The 24,149-nt window shown below is 52.7% G+C and overlaps 1 protein-coding gene across 1 annotated transcript; it reads right to left on the bottom strand.

Moving 5' to 3' along the window:
• Positions 1-16,894: 16,894 nt before the first annotated feature.
• On the bottom strand, positions 16,895-19,781 carry BARHL2 (BarH like homeobox 2). The gene is made up of 3 exons (XM_065657349.1): positions 19,205-19,781; positions 17,690-17,915; positions 16,895-17,207 (listed from the first exon to the last, which is right to left on the bottom strand). The coding sequence occupies exons 1-3, from the start codon at positions 19,779-19,781 to the stop codon at positions 16,895-16,897; spliced, it is 1,116 nt and encodes a 371-aa protein (XP_065513421.1).
• Positions 19,782-24,149: the final 4,368 nt, after the last annotated feature.

The raw sequence follows: 24,149 nt of genomic DNA, 5'->3' as shown, positions 1-24,149 counted from the left end.
TGGTCTCACTGTCTTGTGCCATGCAGCCATCTCGGTGTGAGCACTGCACGAGGCCCCATAAGGACAGCCTAAATTTACCTTCTTGGTTGCAGAAGAGCAGCAACACGCCTGTAGAGAGCATTCACTCCCACGACCCGGCAGGCCACGAGCTATTAGCTGGTCCCCGGTTTGGTCACCGCAGCCTCAGAAGCTGGTATTGTCCAGCTGCGAAGCCGCGAACTCCAATTTAGGGGTGCTTTTCAGCAGCAGACACAAATTTTCAACCAAGTGAGGATGTCACTCTAAATCTCCAAGTCTCCCCGATACATTGAGAGCAAGGAGGTGTGTGCTGAGCTCTGGGATGGGGGCAAGCGCAGGAGCGTCTGCGCAGCAGCAGGCTGGGGGCTGTGTCTGCAGTGCTCCAGCTCTATCTCCTCACATCAGGGAGACTGCACAGGCCAGCACATGGACAGGTAGCCAGGACAGATTTCTTTGTTTTCTCCAAAGACGACTTTCACAGCTCAAGGACCTTGGAGAAGAAGTTATACCTGCTTGACACCCACACACATTGATGGGGTGAGGCCAGGAGCACCACCCTTGGGTGGACATTGCTGCCACAGCCTCCCTCTGTCTGGGCTGCCTGCCTTCTCCTGGAATTAGTAAGAGAAAGCCTTGCAGGTTCACTGCTTCCTGATCTACCCCTGTCCCCCACATCCAACTTAAATAAACACAGGAGGAAACACTCATCTTTTTCCAGAGAAGACCTTCTAAGGATTTCAGTACTCCGCAGCTAAGATTCCCCTTGGGAAAGGAGGTGACCGTGTTTTGTGAGAGGTTCGTCAGTACCAATGACCTCCTCACCTCTATGAACATGCCCAGAATGTACCCCAGGACAAGTGTGTTCTCACCCCTTGCCCCCCAAAAAACCTCTTTCCAGCAAAAAACAGCCTCACCAACACAGATATTATTTGCTGTTTAGGGAACCTTATTGCAAAAGATTAATAGCTGGTTTACTCTTCACACAGAATTGCCACATCGTGGGCAAGGAGCTTTTTTCCCATTGCATGTGACCCGAGTAGCAGCAGTGGCACCTTGTTTTCAACTTACCTAAGAAAAGTACTGCTGGGGAAAATATAGCTAATGAAACATCCATCGTTTTATCTTCCTGTACATCATCTTGTTGGTTTTATTTTAAAAATAAAAAATAAAAAAATCAAACAATAAGGGTTACCAATCCCCCTCCACAACTTACTCAGATTTGGTTTAACACTGCAGGTCTCAGCATGTATAACTCTGATTTCTGCTAACTGGTCTCAGCCTAGTATTTTCACACCTTTTTTGTACTAAATGCTTACAACTGGTCACTCTGCTAGAAACTGTCACCAGGACACCTTTATTTAGAATTTGAACACCACAAAAAGCACCAGAAATGAATCTCAAAATAATAATCTTTTATTGTTTGCATTGTAATAAATTCCTGCAAATGCATCCCATTATCTTTTTATACAATTAAATACATAATGTCTAACTGTTAAGGTATCAGCCCAGCTGGGTACAGATGCAGTCCACTGCCAGTCTGAACAGAGCTCGGCTGTCTTTTAATAATTACCCGAATAGAAGAAAAATAATGAAGTGCTGTAGATTGCTCATCCAAACTGGTAAAAAGCTGTTTGCAAAGGATAACTACAAGCAGAGTGAGACACCGGGCTTTGCTAATAAATAATTCTCAGAAATATCAGCTCTCAATTTACTACTTGTACACAATGGGCCAGTCGAAACTTGCAGGATGAGCCAATTTGCCACAGCTCTTGTTTTGAGTCTTTGTGAAGCTGCTGCGCAAGCACAGTGGGGGCTGCTTGCATCTATCCCTGGAGTCAATCAGTGGGCCTTTGTTTCCCGCTGGTCAAAAATATCAGGTGGCTTTGAGAGTCTAATTATCAATGAAAAATTAAATTCAGTACAGGAACATGGCCAGGAATTGCCCCCTGCCTTCTGCCCTCGTTCATGGGGTGTGAGTATCAGGATATTTGTTATAATTCAAAATGTATTCAAGCCAAATTGGGAACTTCAAGGGTGGGAAAGACACAAACCAAAATGTGAAAACGGGAATCAAGAGCCCCACTGGCAAATCAGCAAATTTCTCCTTCCGCTCTCTTAGCAAATGGGGTGTGCAGCCCTAATTGTGCAAAGTGCTTTCTCAGAAGTGTTGCCCATCAGGGATTTCTCATTAGGAATTGTTAAACCAAGTTTATACCTATGCTGGTCCACAGTTTCCTGGCCTTGGGGAAGTTTGTAAGTTGAATAAACTACCAAATGAGGTCTGGCTCTCACAGGAATGGACCAGGCAGAAGCAGAGACATCTGCCAGGGCACGGAGATGAAAGGCCCTAGAAGAGGCATGGTCTGAAGAGAGGGAGAGAGCACCGGCCAGCCGGTCACCAGCACCTCTTGCTCAGAAGACACCCTTTCAGCACCACAGATCACAGAAACAACAAGGTAACACAAAACAATCTCTGGCTGAGACATGAATACGAACCCAGCAGAATGGCCAGGTAAAGGTGTAATGTCCATCCATCTCCCATTCAACATGCAGAGACAAACCAGGCATCTCGAATGTTTGCCATGGAGCAGGTCGGGGCTCCTGCTTACATCAGCCTTTCAGCCCTGTGGTGGAAGACAGCCCAGAAAATACAGCCCTGAACACTGCAGATAGCACATTCTTTACCTGTTGATCATTTTCTGACAATCAATGCTCATAATTTCTCACAAGGCTTTGAATCCGCTTCCTGACAGGACAATAACTGCTGAAGCAGAGAGGAAGGCATGACAAAGACGTGCGGTAGCTAATGGAAGGCAGCAGCTCTGCTGATTCACTTCCCCATTGCTGTTTTTGCTTTTGAACACATGCATGAAATGCAGCCACCCCCCACGTCACGGGTTAGCAATCACTTGGGCAGCTGTCCTCACCCACAGACTCGAGGGGCTGTGCATAGCCCACGGGAGGATCGCCCCCCAAGCCACTTCCACCAACACCATCTCTCTGAACTTGGCCCTTTCTATTCATAGTTGTTCTTGGTAAATGTTGGCTTGTACCCAAAAAACTGAGCACACATGATTCACTGGCAAGTAGTGCTTCTGTCCGTGTATGTATTGTATGTTCCACATCTTTTTTATTACATGTTTGGTTTTGCTTAAGGAAACTGATGTATCAGGAGAGAAGGGTCCTGGGACAGAGCAACTTACAAGAGAAAACAGTAGAAGAAACAGAGACATGCTGCTAGTGAGCTGGTACAAGCATGGCTGTAGCAAAGCCTTGTAACTCTTGAGGTGCTTAAGCTGTATTTGCAACAGCACAGCAAGGAACTCTGACAGAAACCTTCAGGTGGCTAGAAACCTTCTCTATCAGAGTGATTTTTCACCCCCCAGCAAGTGCAAGGTAAAACGGATCATAACTGTTCCTCAATGCAAGAGAGGAGATGTATCTGCACCACGCACTTCATATGCAAATATGCTAAATAAGTCCTGTTAGCATCCTGTCTGGGCACCGGACATCCTTGTCCTCTCTGTGCCCAGAAGACTCTCATTTTCTGCAAAAAAAAAATTTCTTAAGCCTTCCTAGTTATGCACCTGGAAATCACTTCCAGCTCTTCCATCCCTGACACACAAGACAAAACATGGCAACTGGTCAGAGCTGTCTGTCCTGAGAGCTTTTGTAAAAGGAACAAACCAAAAGGAGATCATTGGCCACCCAGGCACCAAGCAGAGCAACCATCTCCAGAGCAGACTATTGTCTAGCAAAATACACTGCATTCATATTATTTTTGATTGGCCACATGGCTTGGACACTAATTTTTGTTCTAGCATAAAGCCCTTGGAGACCGCACAATAAACACGCAGCAGATCAGAGTGGTGAAAGGGTAGAAGTGGATGGACAGAGGGTGCTTTGTCCTTCTGGGTTTAATTACAGCTCCCAGTTGCCTCTCTTCTCACTGGGAGCTCAGTGGCAAATGTGAAAGGCCTTCTGCAACGCGTGAAAACCTTGTCCTATAGACTTTGTTCACACACTGCTGTCACGGGGGCGTTCTGCAATTAAAGGGTATCCACATGAGTAAGGGATGGTGAATGTACAGAATCATTTGTGGCATCAGCTCCAAAGTTGGCTCCTGCCCCGGCAGGGTCTGCTGACACCTCATCCCCCTGCGCACACTTTCCACACCAGCAGCTCTGCTCAGGAATTGCAGCCTTGGCTTCATCAGCCAAACTTGGCCAGATACATACAGATAAAGTTGTCCTTACAGCAGGCAAAAAGCTATTAGAAAAACGTTTTAAATAAATGCATTTTAAGATTTTTGTCCTTTCTGCCATAATGACTGGAACACCTCAAGATAGTTTTAAACGCTGTTTAAGGCTGCATCATACATTTTACACCATAAATTATTAAATGACTTAATGGACAATGCATTAGAAGGAAAACAGGCAAATTACAGAATAATTTAACTGTTGCAAAGAAACAGAGCAACTTGCAGGACGTAAAACACTCTATTTTGACACAGAATGCCTGAAGCAAAAGCAATTAAGGCTGCAAAATATTGCCGGCTGACATGATGTGTATGTAAATTTGTCATTCATTGGCGAGGGTTTGTAACAATCACAAGTAATGTGCACAATAAAACAACCATGTGGTATAAAATGCTTTCTGCTAAGAATACTCGGAAAATGGGGGTTATGGATCATTTAAGCATATCATCATTATACATGTAGCAGTTGTTTATGACAAAAAATACTTCTCCAATACTGGTAGCTCAAACAAAGGTAGCCCTTCGAAATATTATTTACCATTATTTGTGTGTAGGATCATGAAGGAAATATTTTTAAGTTCCTTTCAAGAGCTACTGTGAGCTTTTCACCAGAGATTCAAATTCTAGTGAATCAGCCCCTCCAGGCTAGTTTAAAAAAGCTCACAAATTCCCCGCACTTTGCCAGGAAACCTAGCAAAGAAAGAGATGCCTGAAAGATGCCAATGCTTATACGATTGAGTCAGTTATTTTATGTAAAACTGAGAGCAATAAAAGAGACGATGAGACCTTTTGAGCCCCCATCAAAAAGCAGTAGATTTAACTATTGATCTTTCTGAGCTGCACATCTCTGCAAGCTGCCTGACTCAAGAGCAAGGGAAGGCCTGCCATGCCAATGATGAGCCTGACTTTTTGGGTACCCACTCTCCTCCCTGGAGGTGGTGGGAAGCAGGAGCTGCTCATTCACTGAGGTCTTCATAACAAGGCAGGGAACACCTCCTGCCCAAGTATTACAGCTTCTGCTATGGCCTCTACAGAACAAAAGAATTTTAAAATGCAGTCCTGGGGAGCCTGGGCTCAATCTCAAGCCCTTTATTACATGAAGAAGGGAAAAAACCCAAACAGAAAGCAGAGGAGGCTCAAATCCCCTAAGCCAGCCGTCCTGAGTCCCAGAGGTGCTGCTGCTGCTGCTTTCCAGCCCTCGCCACCACTGGGCCCAGCCTCACCACCAGCCCCAGGGAGGGCACAAGCTCCCGGGCTGCCCCAGACACACTTGCACACTCCGTTCCATGACACAGAGACTGGTCAGTGCAGGCTATCAGTAGCTTAAAACCACAGGACGCAGACCTGGACAAAACCAAACATGAAGCCCCAAGTAAGGAGCCCTGGCTTTCCGTACAGGGGTGATGGGTCCCTGGAGGTGGCGGGGTCTCCCATTTTGGCCCATTTGGCCCTGGTGCACAGGGCACAGCCCGCCAGCACAGCCGGTTCTGCCAGCCCAGCTCCATCTCCCAGCCAGACCAGGGCTCCTTGGCAACAGGAGGCTGCTGAGAACAAACTCTTCTCCAGACAAACCTTCCTACACATCTCTGCAAAGCTGCCCCAGATGACATCCTTCCTTCCAGCACTTAAGTGCCTCATCCTGTCATTTGATCTAACTCCGCCCCAAAAGCACCTCTTCATGAACAGGGAGGACAAAACCAGTTTTCCTGTAAATCCCTTGTCCCAGGGTAGTTTATCTCAACAGCTGATGGGTGAGATTACTGACCAGCAACAGTCCTGGACATGGAGGGACCATGAGTGAGGTCTTGTGAGAACCACCAGGAGCTCTCAGGGGCACAGGCAGTTCAGTTCCCAGTGACAGCTTGGCCTCCACCAGCATCCCCCAGCCCACGCAAAGAAATTCCCCGAGCTGCCACACGCCACCTCTAGACCTTCATCAGCTTTTGTTTTTCCCAGTGATTTTGCTGTTGAGGTGAATTAAGCTGTCTCCACTCTAGACACAATTTAAGAGACACTTCACCTTAGGAAGGGAACAAGTTAATGTTTTAAATTTCTGCTCTAGGCCACATTTCAGGAAATCATCCAGAAGAGTACAATAAGCCTTCACCGAAGTAAAACATGGGATTTGCCCGAGATAAGACTTTAACACCACATCTGTTGTGTCTTTAAACAACCCATTTGTGGGGTACAGAAAAGGAGCAGATACCCCAAAGTGTCACGTTCCGTGACAGGCAAGAGCAAAACAAGAACCTGCCCAGGATGTCCCACTTTCCATACACTGCACCCCAACAAACACATCTCACTAATGACAGCGGTGACACAGCAGTGTCACAGAAAGAATTTGGGGCAACTGAATTCCACCATGGTGGCTGCAAGCAGAGGCTGAAGTCAGCATCTCCTGCATTCCCACCAAAACGCCAGGTTCACCCAATAGAAAAGGCAGTGCACCCACTCAGGACTAACCTCTTCTTCTGGGGCCCTGAGCCACTATCATTAGAAAATCAGCTTTTCCAGTTGCCGTGCTGGCACCAGGGCAGCTCCTGGCAAGTGGTGGTGCTGTAGCGGTACCTTGACACATTGTCTGTTTTCCACCCGATGTCCTCACTCATTTCTTTCAAGTCTCTCTCTTGTAGGTTGATGCCAAAGGGTAGGAGAAGAGGGTGCAGGAAAAGGGTGAATTTTAAACAATCTCTCCTTATAAATAGAATAGGTTATGCATGTCTCTCTGAAGTACAGTATTAATCCCAATTGTGCCATAAAATATATATGACTCACTTGAGCCTTGTTCTCTGGTGAATTATGAACTATTATATCACTCATGGGATAAGTATTATGTCTCTTAAGAGACTATCACCTTTCCTCTATTTTATAACATAAAACTTCATTGAAACCTGCCGTGCCTGATATAAGTGACTTCTTGTGATACACATTAAACCTTTTCCTTTTACAGCTTCTTTCGCTCAGCTGATATTCACATCAGGGTGAGTTCTTTTAGATGTAGCATAAGCATAAATTAGTATGTAAGAGAAGTAGTCATTTAGCAGAGTTTTTTCTTTAATAAATCTGGTGATATTTATATTTCATCACAGAGCAGAAAGATTTTTTTTACGCATTTAAAGATTTATTCCTGTAGTAAGTATCCAATTAATAGGGCTTTAGCATGCAGACAGGATTTGTATTTATGTTGAAGAAAATGTGTTCTCATTATACTTTTATTCTCATGTTAGATTTATTGTGGGTTCCATTATAATTTATTTTAGTCGCTCCGTTTTCTAATTCTTTATATTTACATGTCTTTTCCAACAAAAATAATAATACATAAATAATACCTGACAAGACTTTGCAGATTTTCTCTATTTGTATGCTCTAATTCTCCAAGAGTCTTGGAATGGAAATGCTGTGAGCTACAAAGGAAATCTCTATGTGATCTCTATTACATGAAAAATTATCATTTTTATATCCTCTTCACTCTGCCAAGTTCTTTCCAAGCTCCAGTTTCAAATGTATGAAAGCAGGCAAGAAATGGTAGCAAAGCCAAACACAATGGCACTTTCTAAGTATGAATACTCACTACTTACATTTTCCATGCGCTGCTGTAATTAGCGGTGTCAGAGGACAGCCTGCTGCATTGCAGCAGAGAGATCTTTCCTATTTACTGTCACATGTATTTTTCCATAGGCTTTTTTTCTTGCTGGTGTGGGGTTTATGATAACACAGTTTTACCACTGCTGTTCTGCAAACCACAGCTGAGAATGATGTTTGGTCACTCAAGCTTTGCCCAGCCTACTCAGCTTTCCGCTGGTGTGCGGTGGGATGGGGGTTTGAAGCTATAGGGAGATCAGCCTCGCCAGTCACCCACCGACATGTCAAACATGGGAAGATCTTATGCTGAGCAAGTGTTTCCATGCATGCTGCAACTCTAAGAAAAGGGTTCCCACCAAGTGCCAGACAGCAACTTTCCTGGGTCTGTGCAGTGTAAGGCAGGTTTCTCGTGCAGCCCATCCCAGAGGTTTAGCTCCAGCACTAACCCGAGCAGGTCTCTGCCGGCAGCCAGGCAGGGCACAGCATTTGCCTGGGGAAGCCAGCTGAGTTACACTGCAGTCGTAACACTATACATAAGAGCCAAATCTGGCCAAGTGCTGTTGCAGTAGATGTTGCTTTCATTTTGCAGTGTACCCTCTGCTGGGAAAAAAAAAACGACTTTGTGTTAGATATCACATCTAATTATTCCTGTTGGGCTGGCCCAGAGAAATGTCAACAGTGCATTGTAAGTGCTAATTGGGGTGTCCATGCTCTGCAGTAGATTTGGGATACAACACCCAAGACTGGAGAGGTTAAGCATGTTTTAGAATACTGTACTGTAATGAGCTTAGTCTCCATGGAAGACGCACAGCTTTGCTGCACGCACTTCGTGCTGCATTGCTCAAGCCACACACCAGCACACCGGGGCTGGCTAAAGCAGGCTGCCCATGGCCACCACCAACCACCAGGAACAGGGATCAGTCTTCCCAGGACATGCTGTTGAGCACTCAACAAAAGAGAGTGAGGTGAAGAGCAAAGGAAAGGAGAGGGAAAGGAGAAAGTGGGGAAAGGGAGAATAAAAAATAAAAGACTTCTAGAGAGTGAAATAAATTAAAAAAATCACCAGCATGCTTACCTTGCATTCCTCTGTTTTAGACAGAAAAATTCACTGATCTATTAAGCTTACCTGAAGTAGTATGGGTTGAAGTGTCAGTGCCTATACTGGAGCTCCATTGCAGACACATGCTTTGCTGCTTTTTTCCAATAGACCCCTCTATGCTTCTGATTAAATATTAATCCAGCCTTACTTCACAACTTCTAAAGCAAAAAAACTACATTACTTTAATATAGGGACAATGACAGTATTTGAACCCACAGGACACAGCCAAATCACTAGTGGCAAATCCCCAAAATAGGCTTTTTGGCAGCCTTCATTTTCCAATTGCTCTGTCCTGCTTTAAAGCACCAGTCCAAGGGACACCGCACAATTTCTGTTCACAGTGCTGGGGTAGTGGAGTGTCTGCTGTGACATCACATCTTTCTACATGCTCAAGCACTGAAACATTTTTATGGGGCAGCCCTGAAAACTTTGAGGATTTTTTTCTTGTTTCACTTTCACACAATGACAACAAAAATATTTAAAGCTACAGCATGCCTGCTAGTCTGTCAGTCTATAAATCTACTAGGAAGCTACTCCATGACCTTTTACATCATTCCTCTGCTTCTCAGTGCATTTTTGCCACTTATGTGGGCAGTGTTGCATCAGGTCAGTATTCTGCTTTAAACAAACCTGTGTGTAGCACTGCAGCCTTTTCATCTCTCATAGGAGAGAGAGAGCCCTACAACAGGGTCTTACTCAATGGAAACAGGGTTCAAGCGCAGAATGCTGCTCTTGTTCAGACATTGAAGCAGGAATATTAAAAGCAAATCTGAGAGACTATTGTAAGGACAAAGATGAGGCCTCAGATGTGTTCTCTGTTTCACACAATCCTGCCATAATTATTACCCCGTATGCTAATGCAGAACAGGTAGGCAATTATTCCCGAGCTTGCTTCACATTACTTGTTCTTCCCGACCTCAGATTAAAACATAACCGTGCCAGAATCCACATAAAATATAGGGCAAAACCTCACAGATGGGCTCTCAGCAAAGGGTTGTGCTGGCTCTGGGGACAAGGTCTGTGGAGGGCAATGCAGGAAAGTTGCCATTTCAGAAAGCTCTCTGGGCCATGGGCTGTATCCTTCTGGAGGGGAAGGCATATGAGAAGCTGCGTTTATACTGTGTGTATTCAAACAAGGAGGTGAGGCTGCTTGCTGAGGGACAACTCACTAAGTCCAGGATTTGTCAAACTGTTCTCAGCAGTGGCATTCTGAGGTTAGTCACCTGGGGAATCCTCTTTTTTAGGACAGCATCCTGAGGGAGCAGCTCCAGTTCCTTTTCCTCACTGCATATTCATAAAGACCAGTGCGTCTCCACAATTGAATCATGAATTCTGGTAATAGGTTTTTACCCTGACCATGTGTGAAACAGATGAGATGTCGGCTGTGCTGCCCACCCTAGATGCCCTGACATACTCAAATGGTGCTGTGCAAAGAAGTCAGAGGCAGATGTTGTCCTGCATGTTTTTAGAATGATACTGCCCATGTGGACACCTCTGCTTGGTATGGAAGGAAGTGAAAGGTGCTTTCACATGCATATCAAGCTGGAGAAAAGGCCACTTGAACTTACATGGTGTCTTAACAGTGTACAAATCACTGCATGCCTGCATTGAAGTCTAGAAAAGACATACAAGTTGAATAGCTGAAAACCTATCTAGAAACAGTGTGCACACCACCCAGATCTAGGTATCTCTGTCTAATATTTTACATAGAAGATGTACACAGTGCACTACCAGACAGAAACACCAACTACATATATACCGCAGAAAGTGAGGATGGCAAAGAACGTATTGCTCTCATTCTGCACATCTTCTTCACTGGCTAGATCCACTAGTTGTATATTTGTTTACATTCTGAAATAGCAGGAAATGGGGGGGGGGGGAACAAAAAGCTAAATAAATATTTAATGTATCAGCACCTGTCATATAATTTCTGTGCAGCACCACTATCGATTTCCTGGTAGTTCTCCTTCCCTACCCAACTTCATTAAAGAATAAAAGTAAAGTAATAAGTCATTTCACACTCTGTCTGACCATTATACAATAATAGCAAGATTTCATGCAAGGGTACAACATTATGCCCATCTGCAATCACAGTCTCTTTGCAAAAATCTCAATTCACACTTCACATGCAGCTAACCTTGTTACCATTCCCTTCCTAAATCCATCAGTCTTGCAGCTGCACGTCTTCACAGCCCAACATCTTAAAATTCATCACTTTGACACCTTCACATCCCTACAGGTCAAGCTAAAGAAGTCAACCAAGAATAATTAAGGGACACCCCAGATGTTTAGTTTACTTCTAGCCAACCTTTCCCGGAAGTGGGTACAGTTCTCTTTTTGTACGCTAAAGATCCATGCAAGGTGCTTGGTTTAAGGACGTGAGACCTCCAACAAATTTCAGGGCTCTACCCTCACTTTTTTTTCTTTTTTTTTTGTTCAGACATCTAGCTCTTTGTAGTCGGAATTTGAACAAGAAGTGTGATAATGAGTAGGTTGAGGGAAGGAAAGGTGTTATCTCATTAAGGTAATTACTAAGACATCCCCACCATTACCTCGGTTTGAAAATGTGGCAATTAAAGCGCCCTATATGGGCCTCCAGAGACAAGGGAACACGACAGCCTCGGACAACTTTTGCGCGCCCAGGCCGGGAGGGAGAGGGGCTGCCGCTCGCCCCCGCCACCAGAGCACCGGTCCCGCGGGGCACGGCCCGGAGCCGCGGCGGGGGGGAGGCCGAGAGCCGCCACGACGGGGCCCGCGGCTGCGCCCCCGGCCGAGCGCGGCTCCCCGTCGGGGCGGGCGCGGCGCTGGAGCCCCGGGGATCCCGGCGAGCCCCGCATCCATTGCTGGCGGCATTGCAAAGCGCCTCACTTGGGTTCCTTTGAAATCCGCTAATTTTGAGCGCTTGTGCGCTTCCATTAATAGAAGCGGCTTGTGAAAAATAGGGCATATGAATATGGAAACGGAGTTCTAATCCGATGAGCGCTCCGCTGGACATACTCTCCGGTTGGAAACACGCGGAGACAGGCACTGGCTCCGACTGGCCCACGGCCCCTTCGACGGCGGGAGCAGCCCAAGGGAGAGCTTTTTGGAGAAACGGGGCTCCCGGGAAGCGGCGCACTCGGGGGCCGCCCGCCCACTCCCTGCCCCGCGCCGGTCCCGGGGCGTCCCACACACCATCGGCTGCCCCCCGCCAGGGACCACGGGGCTCATTTCGATGCTGTCCCCGAGGCGAAACAGGCATCGACAAGGGCGTAGGGTCGTCCTGGCAGGTCAGGTTTGCTGTGCCTCCCTTCCCTCGCAAACCGGGCTCCACGTTAAAGCGGCTACCGAGGAAAAAACAAAACCAAACAACAACGATGGTGTCACCGGCGGGAGAAGTCGGCTTAGCAGCAGGAGAGAATAAAGGAGGGGAGGAAAGCCGTGTAATTCCAACCCGAAACGGTTATTCGCTGCCCATCCCTGTCACCCCTGTGCTGGGGATAATTGTAACATTATGAAGGGGTTTACCCTTTCCACAGGTGAGCTTAGCCTGGCTGCACCCACTCCACGCCCTGGGCTGGAGCCGAGTTATTAGAGTGGCCCGCAGGAAGGATTTAGGACGATTTACAGCGTGCATTCGCACAGAAGCGCCGTGTGAATTTTGAGGAAGATAAACTCTGGAACGGGAGAAAATAGCAAAGGTTAAATGCCCATCCGCACACACACACACAAAACACCAAAACAAAACACGCCACTAAAATCTGTAGGAGCGATAAGCAGCGGCGTCACAGGCGGGCTGCGTTAGCCTGTGTAAACGCAACCAGGGTAACAGGGCAGCCGGGAGCTCCGCTGGTTGCTGCTCGCTGGTTCCCAGCGGCGGCTGAGCCGGACTCGCTTGTCCGGCTGAGAGAGCGGATTCAGCTTCCAGAGCACCACGGCGCCAGGGCAGGCACCCTCGGAGAGGCGCAGAAAATGCTCATCCCTGTGTCCCAGCCCAGAGAAGTCCCCCTTCTCACTTTCTTCTCTAATGATGGCCAAACCAATGCCCCGGGAGGGGAAAGTAATTAAACCGGATCCTGCTGCTGCATCCCACAAGAAAGCCCTTCGGCCAAGAGCAGCCTGCCCGCGGCTCTGCTGCCGGGAGGGCTCAGCCAGGAGCTGGAAGCTGCAACGAGTCGCCAAAACCTGCCTGAGCGTAGCAGGAGTTCCCCAAAGGAGCCTCCAGTGTCGTGCCCACCTGCAAAATACACAGCCAGCACCCAGGAGAAACAAACCAAAGGGGGACCGGGGACGGGGCGAACAAAGAGCTCCTGCGTCCCACCGCGGCCGCGTCGATGTCAACCCGGAGGGGCACGGGCGGGAGCGGAACAGCCCTGGCCAGCTTTCTGCCCCGCCGGCTGGAGCAGGGGCAACACCTGTACACCCGGGACAAAGCCCTCGGGACGCAGCCCCCGCTCTGTGCTCTCAGACCGAAGGGCCGGGCCGTTGGCAGGCCGGACACGAACCGGGACAGGGGCTTTCTACCATGCGGTGGGTGGTGGAGAGACGAGCCAGGCTGTTCTTAGGCAGCGGGAGCATGTCTCATCCATCTCCTCCGTCTTCATCACCGCCTGCCGGAAAGCGCCGGGGCAGGAGGCCCCGAAGTCCCTGAGGCCGAAAGGCTCCCCTTCCTGCCCGGCCGAGCGCTGCCTCCGGGAGCCCCAGGCAGGAAGCTCTCGGGGGCGGGTCGGGACGGTCCCGGCGGTGCCAGAAGGGCCGGGCCGGGCAGGCCGCGCCGCCCGGAGCTGTCCGTGGTGCTGAGGGCTCGGAGCTGACGTGTCCCCGGGCCGGAGGGGCCGGCGAGCAGCCCCACTCCGTGCGGACCATTGCCTGGTGCGGGGGTCAAGTTACCCTGGGGGCTGCCGCGTCCTTATCGCTCACACACCGCTCTTCCACAACCTCACGGTTTGTGTCCACGCTCAGCTCACCAACAGCCAGGTCTACTCCGGCGGGTGCCGGAATTCCCGCCGTTTAAGGCTCAGAGAGCCCGTTCATCTGTCAACAGATGGGTTTGTTTATTTGTTCACATCCACCTCCAGAGACGAGAACAGGTCCTGGCCAGGGCTAGAGAGAGATCGGAACTGCAGGAATTCAGCAGCTCGACACCAAGTCTGGGGGTGGCCGCGGGGAAAGCAGCTCTCTGGGGAGGAAAGGGGACAAAACCCGAGCAGCGCAGCTGGAAGGGCACGGCCGCCAACGGCGCCGAACTGCCGGTGGTGCCCGGTCCTGCGCCATGCCCCGCGCTGGGCCAGGCGGCGGGGAGACGACCCCGCGCAGCCCGGCCGGTCGCCCGGCTCTTTGTACTGCCGCAGCGCACTGAAATGCGTGTTCACATGCCGGGTTTTTTTTTAAACAAGCAAAGGAGCCCTTTCCTGCAAGGCTGATCCAGTCGGTCAGCCTCAGACCTGTCCCGGGGTCGGCTCCTTCCCGGTGCAAACGGGGCGCGGGAAGGAGGGTTTACATTTCCAGTACTGCTTCCTAAACGGGGAAAAGGGGAGTGAAAGGGAGCTATTCCTGCTCTAAACCTCCTCCCGCTCACACGCACTTTTCACTTGGGCCTGGAAATAGCTTTCAGGGGGATGTCAGGGTTCCTCGCACCCTCCCCCAGCAGGCTTTGCTTTAGGCACCGTCCGACACGGCAGCTGCAGCACCCCCAAGCCCGGCCGCGCCCCCCTCTCCTCGTTCGCTCTCCTGCTTGCAAGCCCTTGCCCGCCGCCGTTCCCAAAGCACCAGAACCTCCTGCCCAGGCAAGTACCCCACGGCATCGGGGCCGGCCCTGCTCGGGAGGGGGCAGTTGGAGGACACTCATCCATTTTGCATTCACTTTCCTTCCTTATTCTCACTACTTTTCACGGAGTTTGCACAGTCAAAACCGAGCCCCGACTTAGCCATCGAGAAGAACAAGCTGGGACCAGCTTCTCCAGCTGGATCGCCTCCTTTCGGGAGACAACAGCTCAGGATTCGTTGTTTAGACTCAGGAGAGGGTCCTAAACAAGCCCAAATTTCCTACCTCCTTCCCCAGCCCGGATAAGATGCATTTCCCGGGAAAACCACGGCGGCGAGGCGGAGCAGGTGTGCTGCCCTGGCCACTCGGGGCCCCGCTCCCGGGTCGTTCCTGCCGCGGGTAATTTGGGGGCCTTGGCGGAGGCGCGGGGCAATAGGCAGCGGCCGCCGCAACACGGACAGAAAACGAAGTGGGCGTTCCCGACCCGCTCCCCTTTTGTTAGATCAAGGCAGAGGTCAATATGGTTTTAACGCGAATTTATTAGCAGATAAATCAGCAAGCCGCTCGCTAATTAGCAAAGCCCAAATAAACGTGCCCGGAGGCTTCTCCTTTTTTTCCTCCCCCCCCCCTCTTTTTTTTTCTTTCTCTCTCGAAAGAAATTAAACCCACAAGGAAAAAAACAATTTAAAAAGGGAAAACCAGACCCTCAGAGGATAAGACAATATTGGACATTATGAATGTTTTATAGGTAATTGCTGTATAACTTTCTAATTTCGCAGAGGGGTGTTCACCTCCAAAGGCTGGGACCAGAGCCGTCCCCGGAGTCTGGTGGAGGGTCACGGCCCCCAGACGCGACCCGCGCTCCCCCTCCGGTCCCCTCTCCCCCTGTGGGACCTGGCGACCCGAGCTGGCATAGGGAAGAGAGGCGTTTGGCAGGGAAGCTGTCTGCCACGGGAAAGGGGGAGCAGCAACAGAGATCAAAGGCCAACGGAGTTCGGGGGCTCCGTGTCCGCCGGGACCCTCCTGCCCTCCCTGCCTCTTTCCCCTCCTTACTCACCCCGTCCGCCGGCACCCGCTGCCTGTCCCAGCTCGGTGCGGAAACAGCTACCGGGCCGGGGCGGCCTCCCAAGCCCGGCAGGGCCCCGCCGCGCCCCCAGGGACCGGAACCATGACCAAAGCCGGCCCGGGCCGCCCGCTGCCTTCCTGGGAAAGCCGCCACCGCCCTGCCCAGGTGCTTAAAAGAGCGGCGAGGGGCAGGACACCTGCGCGAGGATTTGTTTTTCCTTTAAAATACAGATCGAGAGAAATAGCGCCGGTTAGGAAACAACAAGTCTAAAATTTAAAAAAAAAAAAAAAAAAGGGCAAAACCAAAAAGTGACATTTGCCTTTTCTACTCCGTATTTCTTGCATTCTCGTCACGGGGAAAATTAGCTACCTTGAATTACCACGTTTGTTAGAAAAAAAGATAAAGTTTATTTCTTTTTTTTTTTCCTTTTTTTTTCCCTGTAATTTTTCGGTCACAAAAAACCCCTATGTTTTGTCATCTAAGCATTTATTTTACTGAATCCAAAAAAAGACATGAAAAGGAAGAGGAGAGAATCACGTTCGTTCGTTTTAAACTAACGCATAGAAGTGATTTTTTTTTTCCTTTTTGAACAACATATAATAAATATGATATAGCACTCAGCACTCGGTCTGTACAATTCTGTTTGCATTAGGGAGCATGCCACTTTTCAATAAGAAAAACAAACAAACAAAAAGTAATGAGAAAAATCAGTGCAAAGTTCTCCGTTCCCCCGGTCTTCTCTGCCGGGCGGGGGTCGAGGTGCTCTCATTCCCTCCGTCCTCCGCAGCCGTTAGTCTGTCCGGCGGGCTCGGGCTCCCTTTCCCTCTCCTCCCCCTCCGTCCCTCTCTCTCTCTCCGAGCTCCGAGTCCTGCCTCGCAGGAGCCGAGGTCAGCGGGTCGCCCCGCGGCTCTGCCCGCCTTCCCCCGCGTGTGGTCGTTTCACTTACGGGCTCGTCTCTGGGTTCACGGTTCAAGAGTCCCTGCTCTGACTGATCGCCTCCCTCGGTGGCCGGTGGCTGCCTGCAGAAGCTCCTGCCCCTCGGCTTCCGCTCGCTTCCTTCTCTGCGGTGCTGGGGCTTGTTTGGGGACGGGGAGGGGAAGGGCTCGTTGCGGGGACTACGGTGCCGCTTCACCGGGGGTGCGGGGTGCCGGGCATGGGGTTAGCCAGGGGGTTGAGGGCCGGCTGCCCGCCGGGCCCCAGCCCGTGGATCAGCACCCGCGGCACCAGCGGCCGCTGTAGCTGGGGGTGCGGTGCGGGGGGAGTCCGGTACATGCTGCTGTACATGGCCGCGGCCGCCGCGGCCGCCGTCGTGCTGTCCATGCTGCCCAGCAGGCTGGGGTGGTAGAAATAGGGCGAGGGGAACATCCTCTGCAGGGCCGAGTAGTTCCCGGCCTCGGCCAGCAGCTCCAGGCCCACCGCTGTCTGCCGCTTCCACTTCGTCCTGCCGGGGAGAACAAGAGGCGGCTGCAGGGCGGACGCCGCTACGGGGCACCCGGCCCGGTTCCGTGGGGGCCCGCTGACAGCCTCCTCCTCCCCCCGGCACGGCCCACCAGCCCTGCGGGCCCCCACACGGCGCGACCCCCCGGCCGTACCCGGCTCTCCCTCCATCCCCCGCAACTCCGACACATGCACACGGCAACTCCGGCCAAATTAATAACCACGGAACACGGTTAGATCGCAGCGCGCTGACACTAATGGCTTGCGACAGAATTAGGGTGGCTGCAACCGTATGTAATGAGACAGAAAATTACGGCAGCGGTGACAGGGGCCGGACCCCCCAGCCCGCGGCCGGGGAAGGCGCGGGGCAGCCGCCGAGCAGTCCCCGCATCGCCTCAGGCTCCCGCGGGCAGCAGCAGGGCAGAGCCCGCCCGCCCACCTCTCCGGCTTTCCGGGGAGCCCCGGGGCCGCCGGAGCCCGCCTTACCTCCGGTTCTGGTACCAGGTTTTCACCTGCGTGTCGGTGAGGTTGAGGGCGGCGGCCAGGTCCATGCGGTCCTGCACACTCAGGTACTTCTGCCGCTCGAAGCTGCGCTCCAGCTGGTTGAGCTGGTGGTCGGAGAAGGCGGTCCGCGCCTTCCGCGGCTTCTTGGCGCGCACCGGCGGGCTGTCCCGGCTGCTGCTGATCTCCCGGTCGCCCTCCTCCTTTGTCCCTGCGAGCGAGCCGAGGCACGGTGAGGGCCGGCGGGACACCGGCTTGGCCCCTGCCCTGCCGCTGTTACCGGGCCCCGCTGCTCCCTCCCTGGGGGGCTCCTTCGGAGCATGGGGCAAACGCGCAAATACGGTGGGGGGCGGCGAGCCCGATCGGGGGACGGCGGGATTTCCACTCTCCTCTTGCCAGCTATGGTGCTTTCGTTATTTTCTCGCCCTCTCTCCCCGACCCGAAATGCGGGGAAATCGATATATCTGTCCGGCTCCGCTCGGGCCCGGGTTTGTGGCGCTCCTTGATCTTCCCCGCAGGAAGAACAATAATCTCCCTAATTGACCCACTGGGGAGGTTGGTGAACACAAAAAAATGACCAGACCAGACTGTACATCTGTTTTGAGCACTCTTATGCTAATGCTAAAAGAGCAAAATGAGCGGCACACCCGGGCGTCTCTCTGCTTTTCAGCCTAGCAAAAATATCTCGATGGGGTAAAATTAGAAAAATGTGTCCTGTCGCCTCTCGGCTGAACTGGGCTGCCTGCAAGGAAAATAGCCCCGTCCCTGCCTCGCCTTTGGTCACTCTTTTTCTTCCTTCCTTCCCTTTCCTTTCCCCATGCACATATCTCTGTTTTCATTTACAAACGCCGCACCGCGGGGGCTTCCTCATCAATACGGAATTCGTAATTTAAAAAAATAATAAAAGACGGGGAAATAAACATTCCTGTCCCTGTTCGGGGAAAACCCAGGTATTTTGCAAAACGCACAAAACCCTCCAACCTTCCGTGGCCTATTGCGGGTCGTTTTTTAAAATTAATATTAGTTTATTTTTAATTAAAAGTTTTTTCGTTTTTTTTATGTTGGCTATTGGTGAAGTGGCATTTTTCTCCTTATTTTTATTTTAGATCGAACGAGGAAAAATGAAAAGGCTGAAGGAAGCAAGTGCAGCTGAGCCGCCGATTCTTAGAAAGCCGGAGAATACGTTATGCTCATTTGCATTAAAAATAAATATATTCAGGTTTCCGACGCTATCCCGCTGCTCCGGCTATTTCCTTAAAAACAAGGAAGTTAAATAAAAAACAACAGTAAAGGTCGCCAAAGAGAGAGGGAAGGCGAAAGCGCGATTTCTTTTCTTACCCATCTGAAACCCGCGATAGCGAGGATCACCGACAAGCCTCGGCAGAGCGGAGCACTCCTACCACAGATTTCTCCCCGATTTTTTCGTTTCGCCGATGCGGCTGAGCGCCACGGCCCCGGTTTTAAGGGCAGCCGAGGCGGTGCAGGGCCGGGAGTACTCACCGTGGCATTTGATGTCGCCCTGCGTGTCTTCGCGCTTGTCGAGCTTGGCTTTGCCGTCTTCTTGTTCGAGTTTGGGCCTGAAGCTCTCTGGGGCCGCGCTGCCCTCCTGCTTGGGGGTGTGATGAGGAGAGGGGACGCTGGTACTGTAAGGTGCACACGCCGCCAGCGGTTTGCTGTCGCCCAAAATGTCCTTAATTAAAAAAGAAGACGTGGAAGTCCTGGCGCCGGAGCTGGCCGAGCCCAGCTGAGGCGGCGGCGGCTGCGGGGGCGACGGCTGCAAGCTCGGCGGCGGCGGCGGGTGCGGGCCGAGGTGGAGGTGGTGCGGCGGCGGTGGGAGGCTCTCCGCCACTCCCAGGTGCGGCTCGGGGTGCTCCATGCTCACCGAGATGGGCGACGAGGGCGCCGTCCCCACCATGTCGATCTCCGAGCAGGGGGACGGCGTGGCCTGGCTCCTAAAATCCGCCGGCCGGCCGTCGCCGTGGGGGCGAAAGTCTCCGTTCATGACTCCGGGGCTGCCGGTGCTGCTGCCCGATAGGATAGTGTCTATCCCGAAGCTGGACCCGCTCGGCCCCTCCATGGCGGACCGCTTAGCGCCGCGCCCGCATCCCCGGGGGCAGCCGCGGGGGTCGCACGGAAGGTGGAGGAGAAGGTGGGGGGAAAGAAGCGGGTTACCCCCAACCCGCGCACCGGCGGCGCGGGCGGCACTAACACGGGGACCCCGCTGAGCTCTGCATCGCCGCTGGGCCGGTTCACCACTACTCAACTTAGTTGCGGGAAGTTGCGGGCACGGAGCGGGGCGGACACCGGCCACTGCGGTGCGCCCGCCCGTGCCCACCGAGCTCCTCTCGGCGGCGGCGACTCCCCCCGTGACGTCACGGCCGCCGCATCCCCCCGCCGTTTATTATAAACCCGGGCTTTTGCCGCCGCCGCTGCCCGCCCCCATTGGCGGAAGGCCGAGCGGGGGCTGACGCAGCGCGGGCGGCAGCCAATCAGCGGTGGCGGGCACGGGCGCGGGACGGGGGGGCGCGCCGCACGCCCCCCTCCACCCCGCACCCGTCGCCACCGCCCCGTCGGTCTGCGGTTCCCGGCCGCCGGATCGGATCCCCCGGAGAGCATCATCCGGTGTTCCCGGGACAGTTCCCTGGTTGAATGTCAGAGTAATGGGAAGTGCCAGTGACAAGGCGTCGTATTAATCCTGATGAAGTGGCGTGTCAACCTAATTAGCAGAGTAATTATCAAGGTGGTAATGAATGATTTAGAGTTCTCCAAGTTATATTTTAGTACGAATTATAATTTCCAGGCCACTGTGAAGCCCACCCCGACCTCTCCTCTACTGGCCCTCAGCAGCCCCGGGACCTGACCAGCCCCAAAACCAGCCGCTGCGTCCCCAAATCTCGGTGGTGCAGGGAGATGAGGCAGAGCAACGGGGGTGCAGGGCAGGATTAAGGCAGGATGAGCTCAAGGGAGATTTTTAGGGTACTGGCGTTCAGCGACGGGACCAGGCGATGCCTTAGGCATGGGGCTGCTGCAATATTCACCTCCCACACAACGGCTGCCTCGGTGATGGGAGCCCACCACCGGACTGGGGCCAGAAGTGGGAGAGCGAGGACTGGAGGGTCTTCTAACCCCCTCCTTGTCCTGCCTGCCCCGTCCGGGAGTGTCCCACTCAGCCCAGAGCTGCGCGGGTGCGGTGGCAGCGCGGAGATGAGCTGTCCCGCGCAGAGCTACGGAGGGGCGCGGGGGGAGCATGAGGAGCACAGGAGGCGCGGGGGAGCGCGCTGAGCTGGTAATTCGTTCAGGGTGGTCCGTTCCAAAGTGGGAGACCACAGCCCCGGGGTAGCGGTGCGGGATGAGAAGTCGCGCCCGACAGGAGAGGTGCCGATGCAGAGTGCCACGGCCTTCTGCTCCTCTTCCGACGGCTTGAGGCCGGCCTTCCCTCGTGGGGCAAGGCAAGTAGTTTCTGGGTCCTCACTGGTAAAAATCGACAGGCCTTCCCTGGGATTCACTGGTCACTGGTGCCATACCCGATGCACAACGACCTTGGCCGCGCGCTGCAGCGAGACAGGTTCCGGCCCCACTCCAGCATTCATAAGAAGTTTTTCGACGGCAGGAGACCCAGCCCGCTGCCACCGATGATCCCCCGCTCCGCCCAACAGCTCCGCATCGCCGTCCGCCGCCCCGCGGGCAGGGAGCAGCCAGGCGCAGCGTTTGCCCCGAGGCTTTAGGCGCCAGCGCTGAGCCCGGAGGCTGGTGGGGGAGCCAAGGCGGTGAGCCCAGCGGAGGTGCAGGGCCGCCCGTGTCCGCTGGGCGGCGGTAGCGGCCGCCCCCGTTGTCCCCGACGGGCGCCCGGCGCTGGCGGGGCCGAAGGCAGCGCCGGCGCGGCCGCTCCGATCAGAGAGGGGCTGGCAGCACGGCGTGGTGGCCTCTTGCCAGCATGTCCCTACAGATCGGGGCGCTTGAAGGAACAAGGAGAGGAAAAGGGGACAGAATAAAATGGGGGGAAACTGACAAGCAAAATTAAAGATCAGGAAAAAGCAAACTTTTTTAAAGTAGCCTGCAAACAGAGTCCGGTTTCCTGCAGTAGGAAAGCAGCCCGCAGCGGCCGTATTTATCCTGCTGTCTTGGTTTGCAATTTACCAAAAGTATGTCCTAATTATCCCTAGGGGAACGTGGGATCCGGGATAATATGTTACACTAGCATAATCCTTTAACTCACAATACACTCTCCCGTCTCCGAATCGGGATTTAGGGCTTAAAGTCATGTTCCTGAAGAGTGAACACCTTTCATTTACCTCCTCCTATTTTTTAATCCTCGACTCCATTGTGCAAAAATATTCTGGGGGAAGCGGCGGCGAGGCCCACCCCGGGCAGCCGCTCCACTCCTGGCCGGCACCGCAGCAGCCCAGAGCACCGGCAGCCTCGGCCTCTTCTGCTCCTCCAGCGAACACCTCGGGCGGGTTGGGATTCCCAGGGGCCAGATCAACCCTACGCGGGGCTATCCCATGCAAGAGGCCTTATAGCTCCTTCTGACCTCTTACGCGGGCGCAGAGGGCAGCGGGACTCCCCTTGCACTTGTTGAGGCCGGGGGTGGACGTGCCCTGTGGGGGTGGATGGGCCCTGTGTCCCCTCAACCCCTGGCTGACTGACCCCCCCCCTTCCCATCTCATCCCACCCGCCTGGCTGCAGGCAAAGCCACGGAGCTGCCCCACCCCAATACATCAGCAATAGCCGAATCAAAGCAATGAGCGGAGGTGCCACTCAGGAGTCGGACGGGGCCCCGCTCATTAATTAGCAGGCAGCTAATTAGAGCGGCTCTTCGAGTGCTAATCAATGGCCCGATGGAGGCTGGAGGCAGCGTGCGGCAGGGACGGGGTATCATGTGCCGGGCTGGGGGGTGTTGCCTCGCCGGGGACAGCCGAGGCACTACGGACCGGCCCCGAGCGGCAACTGCCGCCTCTACCCACGGCCGGGGGAATCCGAGCAAGCGGGGTGCGGGGCTCTGGGGGTTCATTCTGCAAAACAGCTCGGGGCTGGCAGGGCGCAGCATCCCGGCCCCGGGATGAGTTTCTCCCCACCCGTATTTTGGAGTGCGGTGGTGTTGGCTCACTGGCAGCCTCGCAGCTCGGGGCGGGGGGTGGGGAGGGGCAGAGGGAGTCGGGAGGGACCGAGCTCGTTGTACTGTGAAATTTAACAGTCTGAACATCCCTTTATTAAAAGCTGCTGCTTGACATTTACACTGTGCCAACAGACTCGCCGTCTAATCCCGGCGAAAATATATTGTACCTCGGAGTAATTGAGGCCGTTGCAAGAGACGCTACAGAACGTTTCCCAGCGGGAACAAAACGGCGCAGAACAGCGCGGAGGCAGGCAGGGAGCAGGAGCGGAGCAAGTGCGGACACGGTCTGCTCGTCCCCGGCCAGCCCCGCCGCGCCTGGGCGGCAGCTCTCAGCTGCCCTCCGCCTTTCCCTCCTTAAGTGAAAATATATATATTTTTTTTTTAAAGGCCAAGAAAGTTAACTTTCTGCTAAAAAAACCCTCAACGTTTAGTGCGACTGTTTTTCTTTTGTCAAATGTTTTCCCCGATGCAGGCTCAGGACATGATCAGAAATGCTCAGGGAGCAGAAAGCACATTGATTTCAGCTTGTTCTGTCCGCAGACAGGCCCTGACAAGGTTGTTAGAACAGTTGGGGAGGTCTCTACAATCACTTAATTACCAAAGCTGTCACTCAGGCGGGACGGGACTGGCCGCTCATGTGGCTGCGAGGAGCATTCCACTACTGGGTTTCCTCCTTGATGGATCTGTGCTGATGGCATTGCAAAATAATTATAGTGAATTTTCTGATGTGTGATTTTATACCAAGTTCATGCTTCAGAAAGGTAATCGGAAGGATGAGAAGGGTCAGTGCCATTTCAGATTACCTGAAGTCCAAACGAAAGGGAAAGGGAAAAAAAAATAAGAAAGGAAAAGAAAAAAAAGCCGAACCTAAGCGGCAGAGAGAAGGGCTGCGAGGAAGGGGCACAGCGATGCGATTGAGAATTGCTGAAGGGTATTGCAAGCAATTCGTCAAACTGTGCAAGTGATTTCCTTCTGAGCCAACAAATGGCAGATTGATTTTGTCCAACGTAGGTTTAGCCACATTTAAAATGATCCAGCGGTTATTACTGCGATTGGCTTTGCAGCTGACAGGCAGTTGTAGGCAGAAGGAGAATAGATCCTGTTTACAGGAGACGTGTTCTTAACTGCTGTCAAATGCAGTTAAGTAAATATCATTAGGAAGAAGTGCTGTTAAGAGAGAAAAAAATGCCAATCCGATAAATATGCTTTTCCTCCTTTCGGATCCCTGCTCTTCTCCGGAAGGCTCTGCAGGGAGGAGCCGATGCTTTCCCGGCCTGGGTCTGTCCCCTCGGAGCTTCGGCAATGGGGTGGAGGGGAAATCGCGGGTGC

Source organism: Caloenas nicobarica, chromosome Z (genome assembly GCF_036013445.1).
Source record: "Caloenas nicobarica isolate bCalNic1 chromosome Z, bCalNic1.hap1, whole genome shotgun sequence".
In the NCBI taxonomy this organism is placed as follows: Eukaryota; Metazoa; Chordata; class Aves; order Columbiformes; family Columbidae; genus Caloenas; species Caloenas nicobarica.
This window is presented reverse-complemented; position numbering and strand designations above follow the sequence as displayed.

Coding starts and splice junctions, on each gene's coding strand:
- BARHL2 (XM_065657349.1), bottom strand. CDS start 19,781: ATGGAGGGGCCGAGCGGGTCCAGCTTCGGGATAGACACTATCCTATCG. Junction 17,916..19,204: donor GGGCGACATCAAATGCCACG/GTGAGTACTCCC, acceptor GCTCGCTCGCAG/GGACAAAGGAGGAGGGCGAC. Junction 17,208..17,689: donor ACCTGGTACCAGAACCGGAG/GTAAGGCGGGCT, acceptor TCTCCCCGGCAG/GACGAAGTGGAAGCGGCAGA.